General features: G+C 31.0%; 1 protein-coding gene across 1 annotated transcript; it reads left to right on the forward strand.

Annotated features, from left to right (window-relative positions):
- Positions 1 to 3236: 3236 nt before the first annotated feature.
- On the forward strand, positions 3237 to 5978 carry LOC114185727 (D-amino-acid transaminase, chloroplastic-like). The gene is made up of 5 exons (XM_028073605.1): positions 3237 to 3664; positions 3839 to 3891; positions 4270 to 4445; positions 4606 to 5279; positions 5665 to 5978. The coding sequence occupies exons 1-5, from the start codon at positions 3631 to 3633 to the stop codon at positions 5760 to 5762; spliced, it is 1035 nt and encodes a 344-aa protein (XP_027929406.1). The 5' UTR covers positions 3237 to 3630; the 3' UTR covers positions 5763 to 5978.
- Positions 5979 to 11341: the final 5363 nt, after the last annotated feature.

The raw sequence follows: 11341 nt of genomic DNA on the forward strand, positions 1-11341 counted from the left end.
TCTTCCTTTGTTCAAGTTTCATTTCTTCCTATATGCTCATGCATGGAGTTATCAAATTAGTATTTTTGTTGAAGAGTTTGATTTTGAGAATTTTTGTTATTAATTTGATGCATTGTAATCTGTTTTGGCCTTTAGTTGTGTTCGTTAATTACAAGGATCAAAATGTTTGATTCTAGAAAAGCTATCTACAAGTTAATTATTGGAATCTAAAGGATTTAATACGGTATAATATAAGATTAAAATATGAATGTTGATTTGTCACGTACCAAAATTCAAGATTAAGCTATGTTCGTTTGGTTAGATGGATTTGAGAAAGAATATGAAGATGAATTTGTATGGATTTGAATGGATAAATATGTATGTTTTTTTGAGTGGATTTAGAGGGTAAAGTGTATGAACTTACCTTGTGTTCCTTTGTGTGGATAACACTGTTTGTGTGTATTTGTACATACGGATTTGTGGCAACGCGTTTGTTCTTTTCAGCAGATATGCATGGATTTGCAGGCACAGATTTACGGGATCCATTCCACATTCCATCTTCGCTTATATGCCCAGATTTGAGTGTATTATAGGTAAGTTTACCAAATTAACCTTGTTATTTTTACCAAGTACGTGAACTAAGCTTTTCTCTCATTGTTTGAAGGTGATTGGTGGTGTTGTTTACTATGAACATGCACTAGTGTGTGTGGGTGAAGTGAACCAATGGTGTGGTGGTGTTATTTAATGACATTTTGCACCAGTGTGAGTGAAGTGAACCAGTGTAGGTGAGTGGTTGTGACGGGTGGCACACCGGTTACATAATCGGTGCAATGTGTGTGTGTGTGTGTGGCACTGGTTACGTAACCGGTGTTGTGTGTGTGTGTGGTGATTTTCTTAACTTGTTTTGTGTTCTCGTAGGTTGGTCGGAGTTCATTAGGTGTTCCATAGCTGGTCAAGGTGGTGGCCCATAGTTCATAAGGTCCTCCATAGGTGGTAAAGGTGGTGGCTCGAAGTTCATAAGGTCTTCCATAGGTGGTAAAGGTGGTGGTCCTTGTTGACGATATCCGTTGGTCGTGGACGTTGTCGGAGTTCAAGCTTGAAGATTTGCATAAGTTTGGTAAAGCAAGTTACTCAGTGAAGGTTCTGCACTGGAGACCAGATTCCAATTATGCTTGCCTTCTCTGTATATTATTTTGGTTTGCATCTACAATGTTGGGATTCATATACTGCACACCTTATTCAATTTTATAATTTTTTTCCCATTTATACAAAAATAAATTTTTAATTTTAATTTTATATAATTTTTAATTTTTTAAAATTTGTATTATTTATTTTTAATTATTTTTATAACATCAAATTACAAAATCATTCTCTTTCTTCATCAAGAGTATTTTGGTAACTTTCAAAATTTATCTATTTTCACAATTTATTTTATCTATCTCATTAATCAAATCTTTCACTAACTTTCATAAAACTTATCTCTAAATCTACTCATTTTATCCTTTAAATCCACTAAAAAAAACTCACATATCTATCCACTCAAATCCATCTTCACACTCTCCCTCTAATCCATCTACAGAAAAGAACACACCCTTAGAGATGAATTTTGTGAAAGTTAGCAAATGATTTGAGTGATGTGATAAATTAAAAAATATTAATAGATAAAATTTAAAGATTACTAAAATATCCTTCTTAAAAAAATAAAATAAAATAATTATTAAATAATTTAAAAAAATTAAAATTAAACAATATTTTAATTATTATTAATTATCATATACACAAAATAATAATAATAATAGTAATTACATATATTATTTTTTAATAATATTTTAATCAATATTAATTATTATACATATTTATATATAATTTTTAATTATTATATACTTAAAAATAATAATTATTTTATATATTAATTATGATATATTAATATATTAATTATTATATTTTTAACAATATTTTAATTATTATATATTTATATATATTATTAATGATAATTATTATTGTTATATATAAATATATAATTATTTATTATATATAATAAATTATAATAATAAATAATAATATATTTATCTATATATAATAATAATAATAATTAATAATATGTATATATAATTAATAATATATATAATAATTATTAAAAAAAATATGATTGTAAACATTAATTCACATAAATAGTTTAGTGGTTTTATTTTATTTTATTATATATATATATATATATATATATATATATATATATATATATATATATATTATGTATCTACTCAAATCTCTGCTGTTTAGGAAGATGAAATTAGAAGGTTATTTTCTAAATCCGTTTCTGCATTCTCTTTCAAATTGGTACATATGAACATGAATTCACTCAACAATTTGTCGCAGCAAATTTGTGGTAAATGTACCATTAGCAAAAGCGAACACAGTAAGGGTATGTTAAGTTGAGACTTCTACCTTAAAATTGATTATGGTAAGTCCAAATTAGTTTTGGTATAGTTTTTAATGCAATGTCCTATCCAATGGATTTTAGACATTGTTCGACAATGCTTATTAAATCAAATGTACAAGAAAAATTAACAAAAAGTTGAAAATTATATTGGAAGTTAATAAATATATAAATTTTCTAAGGAGTTGCTTCTATTATATATCCTTGGATTTTTAGATGGAATGATATTTAGATAGTTATAACTTGGGGAAGATTTATTTTAGTTGGATTTGAGGTAATGTTATAGTTTTGGGTTGAGGGAGATAAGGTGAATTCAACATATAGAGAAGAGATTATTTGTGACGAGAAAAAACAAATCTTCCTATTAATAGAAAAAGAAAATAGAAAACTCTCAAGAACTTGGTTAAGTTTATAATTAACGAATGTTGTATTTACATATCTTACTGCAAAGTGACCAGAAATGTATCAAATTTTGCGTAAATATTATTGAATTTTTCCAAGTTATAAAAATCTTAATTGAATAAACCGGATTTCATTATTCTTGTTAAAAAAACATATCACAAGATTTATATATGTCTTTTGATTTTTTTTTGATGGAATTTTGCAGGACTTTTTTATTAATAAAATCGTATAAAATTCTAATCAAATCATTTTGTCATGATCTTATTTAATTATTTAATTCCAACAGAGACAAAAAAATTAATAAAAAAAAGTGATTAAGTGAATGCTGAATGGGAAAGATAAGGTACGGAAAGATTCTTTTTTTGTGCAAGAATGTGTTTTTTTCTCTCCACACAACACTTCTAAATTCCACAATCAATGATTTCATTCTATTGATTGTAGATTGTTTTTGATGAGACAACTACTCCAACAAGCAATCAACCAAAAACGACAGCATTAGAGTTTAATCCGTCTGAAACAACCACCAAACCAAACAAACAATAATTCAAATGCCTATTTCTCATGTTATCGTGTTCTTGTTGTTAGTTACTCCTTCCCTTTAAGATGGTTCAAGGATTCCTTTTCAGAAATACAGAAAGTTAATAACTTTAATAAAAGATCTTAAAAAAATGCACACTTTGAAAAGGAAGGGATGCATTAATATTTTTCTGTGACAACCACCGTTCTTATTACTGCTCCAGTTCCATATAAGCACGTAGTGGTTTCCAACACACACACAGCTTGATTACTACTTTTGAGTGTTTCCTTTCAACATGGTGAATCCCACTGTGCCTTGGAAGGCCCCTGGTGAGTTTTGAGTTTCTGGGTTATCTTTTGTTTATGTGATCCCTTTGAAAAATTTAAACTTTATTGGTACTTAAAAAAGTTTAGCCTTTTCAGTTGAATTATTTTAGTGTAATGTAATGCTGTTATTTCCTCTCCTATATCTTTTTACTTAGTTTCTTTATTGGGGTGTGACAGAGATTGAAAATGACGACGATCTTAGAGTTCATGTGTTCTCTTCATCATCCGAGGTGAGATTAGTTTTAAGCTTTTCTTTCTGTGCCATCTTAACTTCTTCAGGTTATTCTATAAATGAACAGATTATTATGTAGTTAAATTGATTAATCTTTGTGTGGAAGAACCGGAAATCATCTATTGTTTCACCATTGGAGTTGGAAAACCAGATAAGGAAGAAAGTGGGGAGGATCAATTTTTTTATTTTATTTTCTGAATCTGCTTTTCAATTCTCCAGTATTTGCATAATAGTTGAATATACTATCAAAATCTCATGTCAGGAAAATTTTACTCTGGACAAATCTATACTTATCACATACTTTTGCCATCATTAATTCATAAAGTAATGTATTCTCCATTAAGCTTTGCAATTTCCATCGGATTACTGTGTTCAGTTGCTTGAAAAGCTTCATGAAAAATGGAGTGCAGTGGAGAAACAACCATACCCTGCTATGTATTCAAGTATTTTTGGAGGTATCACACTTGATCCAGCAATGATGGTAATCCCCCTCGATGATCACATGGTACACAGAGGGCATGGTGTGTTTGATACATCCATTGTTCTAGATGGGTAGGTAGTGCTAATTTTTAGGTTACTCTATGCAACTCAATTACAATACTTGGATATTCATGTAACATAGCATTGAGTTTACTTTAAATTTTCAGAATTGTTTTGCATTTGAAACAAATATTTGTCTGATTTTGGCGTCTCTGATGTTTGTCCTCTCCAGATACCTCTATGAATTGGATGTTCACCTTGATAGATTCCTAATCTCAGCCTCAAAAGCAAAGATTTCATCTCCTTTTTCTCAATCAACACTTCGCAGCATTATCATACAACTGACTGCAGCATCAAAATGCAAGAAAGGAACTCTAAGATTTTGGCTGAGTGCAGGTCCTGGTGATTTTTTGCTGTCATCAGCAGGGTGTCCAACATCTGCATTTTATGCAGTAGTTATTGACGATGATTTTTCCCAACACAAAGAGGGAGTTAAAGTGATTACTTCAAACGTGCCAATGAAGCCTCCTCTATTTGCCACAGCTAAAAATGTGAATTATCTGCCAAATGTCCTTTCAGTGATGGAAGCTGAAGAGCAAGGAGCATCTTCTTCTGTATGGGTTGATGAGGAAGGTTACATTGCTGAAGGTCCAAATGTGAATGTTGCTTTCATAACTCAAGACAAAGAACTTGTCATGCCTCCCTTTGATAACATCCTACATGGTTGCACTGCAAAAAGGCTTCTTCAACTCGCACCCAAGTTGGTTGATCAAGGGCTTCTGAAAAGTGTAGAGACTAAAAAAATAACTGTGGAGGAAGCTAAAGCTGCTGCTGAAATGATGTATGTGGGAAGCACACTTCCTTTGTTGCCTATCATAGTGTGGGATGATCAACCCATTGGCAATGGTAAGTTGGTTCTAAGTATCGGTCTAAGTCACACATCGGATAAAATGAGAAAGTTAAGTATCATATAAAAAAATATATCCTCAAATCTATTATCTTAAAATTTTGGATTAAAAAAGGTGTCAATTCCTTACGTAAGTTGGGTCCAGATACGAGAGTTTACAAATTAATTAACTTGAAACTATAAACATTATTTTCTACTTTTTCTGTTGCAAGTGTTTATGGACAAATGTATTCAAATAGGGCCTTAAAGCTAAGATCACTTGACTATTCCAAAAAATTACAAGACTTTTTGTGTTTAATCTTGACTGTTAGTAGTGATAAAAATTTACTTCTCTTTTTCCAATTTGCTCTTCTTTTTGTTCATTCAATTATATATGTTTGACAGGAAGTGTTGGAGAATTAACAATGCTACTTTCAAATTTGATGTGGGATGATATGGTAACTGGCCCTGGCACACAGAGAATACCTGTTCCTTACGTTTAGTGAACCTACAAACTCATCAAATCAAAGTCTGGTTGCAGAGATCTACGAAGAGGTTTATCTTTGTATTGCTTTATGTATTTTAAGTGTGAACACTGAAGAAGTGAAGCAGCAGCTATTTCCTGCTACAAAAAATTTATGTAGCAGATAAATAGTCCTTGAACTGTTTCACACTGTTGTATTGTACTGATATAATAATAACTTATTTTTCCCACATGCTTCAGTTGTGTACATGATTTCTTTTTCAGTATACTGCAACAGCAATATTGGCCCAAGTTTCTAAGCAGAGAAGTTCATTGTTTAATCTTACTTCAGATATGAATCAAACGTAAACTGTGTGAAGGAAAACTTCCTTTAATAGTTAGTTTGAATTAAACAAGGTCGGAAGCTAAAGAGCTAGAGAAGTAGTAGTCCACTCTAAAATCCTACACTTGAATTGATTTTAGATGAAAACAGATACAAAACATACAAGGGTGTGGCTTTTGTGTCCTTTTCTCTGTCCCTTTATTCTTTTGTTCTCTTGTGATCTATTTTTGAGGTTTGAAGTTTCAGATTCGCATTTTAAATGTGAAAATTTAAAATCTTTGCAAATAAGGTGGCATCTGAATCCTACTAAATCAATTATTACTACAAGAAAATTCTCGATTAGAAACTAATTTTAGTGACAAAAAATAATTAGTCACTATAGTGACGAATTTAAATACCAATTTACAAAATAAAAAATTATTAATTTCTAAAATAGTCATTATTATAAATAAATAATTATAATTGTTCACTAATTAATTAAATACCAATTTAGAGACTAAGTGATTTTGGTAATCAAAACTTAATTAGTGATCAATTTCCTTTGGTAGCCAAAATCATATTATTTAATTTTAAAGACTAATTATAGTTTTTTATTCATAATAGTGACTATTTTAATAACCAATAATTTTTTGTTTCGTAAATTAATATCTAAATTGGTTATTATAGTTACTTATCATCATTGGTCACTAAAATTAGTCACTATATAAATGTTTTCTTGTCGTGTATGCACTAAAATGGGATGGTTGCATTTGTACAAAATCTTAATATTAACATATAAGTATTGCTTATTTTAAATATCAGTCAACTAAAAATAGAATAAAATTTTAAATAAAAAGATTGTTATCTCTATTTAGCTTATATTTATCTTTTAATGCATTTTATCAGTATTATTTTAGCAGCCCAAGAAGTTTTACACTGTGACACTTATTTTAACGTGTTTTGACTAATGAGTTTTGAGAGACTAAATCTGTCAACATGTAGTTTAGGACTTTAGGTGAAATGTCTTTCACAAAAGCCTATCACAAATCCTATCGGTCCACTAGCAACCGAGGCATTTCAACTCAGACTGAAGAATCAACATGCTCGTTCAAACTTCACTTTCCATACAGATTCAATCAGTGCCAATATCTTTTTACTTGTGAAGGTCATTCGCAAACATATATAGTTATTAAACATGCAGGAACACACGTTAAAGTTGTTAAATTTATAGTTAAATATGTTTTTGGTCTTTTAACTTTTAGTGAAAAATAGAATTAGTCCATCCTCAAAACTTTGGCCCAATTTAATCCCCCAACTTTAGAAATGTGTGTATTTAGTCATTTTAACCAAATTGTGTTAAATTTATTTGACGTTTTAAATGTGTTTCATGATAGCATTTGCGTTGTTTACACCGTTTGATACATTTTCGCTTCAATGTTAGCAAAATGCGTTTGAAACGTTAAATAAACTTAATAAAATTTGGTTAAAAGGACTAAGTCCACATATTTGTAAAGTTGAATAACTAAATTTGGCAAAAGTTCTGAAGATGGATTAACTCCAATTTTCATTGAAAGTTAAGGGAGTAAAAACATATTTAACCCAAGCTTATATTTATAATATGAAATAATAATAATAGTAACACTAATACTTTAGACTAGAAATATAATAAAAGGAACTTAAAGAGATTAATTGTCTCTCAACTAATCTTTGTTGTTTATAAGACATTATACGGGAAACATTTAATGATACAAGAAAAAGGCTATATCTAGATAATTAATGATAATTGGTAAAAAACTCATAGGTGTGGCATATAGCAATTTTCCAATACAACTACTAAATACTTATATTTTACACATATTTTAATATGTCCCCTCAAACTAGAGTATACAAATTGTATATATTAAGCTTGAAACAAATAAATTCAATTTGGAGTCCTCTTAAGGATTTTGTGAACTCATCTACAAGTTGATTATTGAATATGACGAACTCAATATAAATTCCTTAGACAACTAAATAAAATTACAGGCAAGTCCTATGTGTTTAAACCTCTCATGAAAAACTCGATTGGAAGTAATGTGGAGAGCAACTTGCTTATCACAATACATCTTCATTTGTTCGATATCATAATTGTAGTTATTGAAGAAATCGTTTCACTCATACAATACAAGTTCACAAGTGAGAGATGTTATTGTCCTATATTCAGCTTCAACACTAGATCAAACAACCAAATTTTGTTTCTTACTTTTTCAAGAAATAATGTTTTCTCTAACAAAAACACCATATCCGCTAGTGAAGCGACTATACATGGGAGATCTTACCAAATCAGCATCATAATACCCAAAAATTTGGATATTCCCTTTATGATTTTACAAGCCTTATCCTAGAGCTTTATTGAGCTATCTTAAGATGTGGACGATAACATTTAAATGATTAATACATGGATTTTGCATAAAGTGACTAATAATACCAATTGCAAAAGATAGATAAGGTATATTAATAACGAGATAAGTTTCCCAACAAGTCTTTTATATCTCTTTCGGTTAGCAAGAGGTTCACCTTGATCTACCATTAATTTTTAATTTGGATCCATAGGACTATCAATTGGTTTATAGCCAGTCATGCTTATTTCTTTGATGATGTCTAAAACATATTTCCTTTGAGAAGTTGCATGGCTTTCTTTGACTAAGCCACTTCAATACCGAGAAAGTATTTTAAGACTTTCGAGATCTTTGGTTTGAAAGTGATTACATAAGTGTTTCTTTAGTTATGAGTTTCTAGTAGCATGATTTTTTGTTATAACTATGTCATCAACATACACAATTAATTAAACACATTTTCTAGGCAAGGTATGACAATAAAAACTGAACAATCTTCCTTATTTCATTTCATTCCAAAATTTTGAATCGGGTAATTGAATTTTCCAAACCAAGCACGAGAAAATTGCTTGAGACCATAAGACTGATGTAACTTACAAACCAAACCAAACTCCCTTAAGCAATAAAACTAAGAGGTTGCTCCTTGTAAACCTCCTCTTCATACACTTATGAAGACTCACCGTGTGATATTGAACCATTTATTAGAGTCATTAGTTAGAGGTGATAAGAGGAGGAGGAGATGGTCCAAGTGAAATAGGTTTATGAGAAGAATTTTAATTATTTGGAAATGTTAATCTCACAAAATCGACTTGTAAGACGAGGTTTGCACTCACTTATATACTATGAAATTGCCTTATCTCTAGTCAATGTGGGATCTCTAACACACCCTCCTCATGCTGAGGTATATACATCTCGAGCGTGAGACTAAACGTCAAATGATGGTTCGATAGTGGGTGGCACGATAGGTCCAACAAACAACAAATCTTAAATCTTATTAGGATAGGCTCAAACTCATGGCTTCGATACCATGTTAAAAAATAAACTTTAAGTCTAACATAATCCTACAAAATCGGTTGTAAGATGAGGTTTGCATCCACTTATATATTTTGAATTGGCCTTATCTTTAGTCGATGTGGGACTCCAACACACCCCACAAAATAGACCTTGTAGGGTTGAGTTAGACTTGAAATCCACTTCTTAACATGAGACGTTGGAACAATGTTAGAAGTATGATACACAAAGGCTCAATTAAATCCCTATAAGAAACCTATTGGACAAAGTTAACATCTTGTGTAGAAGAAGAAAATAAAGGATTTTCTTCAAAAATGGTGACACTTGCAGACATGTAATTGACATGTTTGTATCCACTTTGAGTAAGGAAGGCATATTAAAAGAAGGAATTCAACAACAATCAGAATTACAACAACAATCTACACACACAACAACTATTGCCAATTGTAAAAGACAACGAACAATGGTGGATGAAGAGTATGAGAAGGAGTGGAGAGCCTCGTAATCAAATTTGAACCAAAGAGATAAGGGTTGAAACAAGGAGAAGGATGTCCAATGATCCTTGTGAAGAAAATATAAAGTTATTCCAGTGAAGGGAAGGTGGCATGTGACCTTTACATGCTAAGCGTAATGGATGAAGATGGCACCCGTGGTGGCATAGTGGTCATAATAGAAAGAGGTGGTTAGTGACTGCACCAAAGTAAAATGGTGGCCAACGGTCGACAATGGCAGAACTAGTAGAGCGGATCAACCTTCTTTGTTATCAACTTAAGACTGAAAATATAATAAAAAGAGCTTAAGAAATTCATGATCTTTTTATTGATCTTTGTTATTTGGACAACTCCAACCATGATTTCGACGAAGGTCGGTGAGGCTCCGACAAAGTTCTGGTGAAGGTCTGGTAGCAACTCCGGTGGACAACAAACAAGAAGAAAGAACGGAAAGAACCACAAGTTGGGTGCATTGCAAGCAATCCCAATATTTAAAGAGAATGAGTGCACTTCAGACAACCCTAAAAGGATTGTAACTAAGATGGTAAAGAAAAGATGCAGAAGCTAGACTCCCAAGATCAAGAGTCATGATACCAACTTGAAAGAATTGATATGAGAGAAAAAAGATTTTATTTAATTGATTCATTTCAAACAGCACATCAACTTTTGTATATAGGAAATTCAAACCCTAAAGTATTAATTACATAAAATTTCTAGAACCTTCGAACAAGTTCTAACAACTTCTACTAATACATTTGATATCTTACCAATAACTTTCAGTATTGCATTTAATATCCAACTAACAAGGTCTTCAACATAAACGTCGCCGAACCCAAAGTCAACCATTCCAAAAGTTGAACTCTTTCCAACATTACAGCCTCCATATCTTGCTGCGATGAAGAAACAAAAACATGGAGCAAGCAGCAGCACTACCTCTTCAAGTTAAACACAGATAGCGAAAGCAAAGTAAATTTATTATAGCAAAGTTATAGTTGTTAGCGTGGTAAGTGCCACCAGTGAAGTCACGGTAATTTTGAAAGTCCAAGTCTAACGTTTTATCCATAACATCTTTAATGCATGACTACTGTAGTTACCACTCACTATGTTATACATCCTACAGTTAAACAAAGTATAATAGATTTATATTGAACTCAAATTCTTCGTCAAAGGAAAAAGAAAACCCTTCTTTGACACGATGATTTAAGAGTTTTTCAAATGCTAGTAGAATGAAAAAGAATTGCCAGGACTTTATATTGTTATTAATGGTTACACAAAACGAAATGACAATACACAGCTGAACCAAACTTCTTTTTCACTTCACTTGATGTGTTTTTCAAAAAGTACATTTCTCTACATGTAGGTTGAGCAAAATAATAGTTTGCAAGTGTTTGCAAAGTAATGGTTGCTGAATTGAAAGTCA

This window comes from Vigna unguiculata, chromosome 5 (assembly GCF_004118075.2).
Source record: "Vigna unguiculata cultivar IT97K-499-35 chromosome 5, ASM411807v1, whole genome shotgun sequence".
NCBI classification, from domain to species: Eukaryota; Viridiplantae; Streptophyta; class Magnoliopsida; order Fabales; family Fabaceae; genus Vigna; species Vigna unguiculata.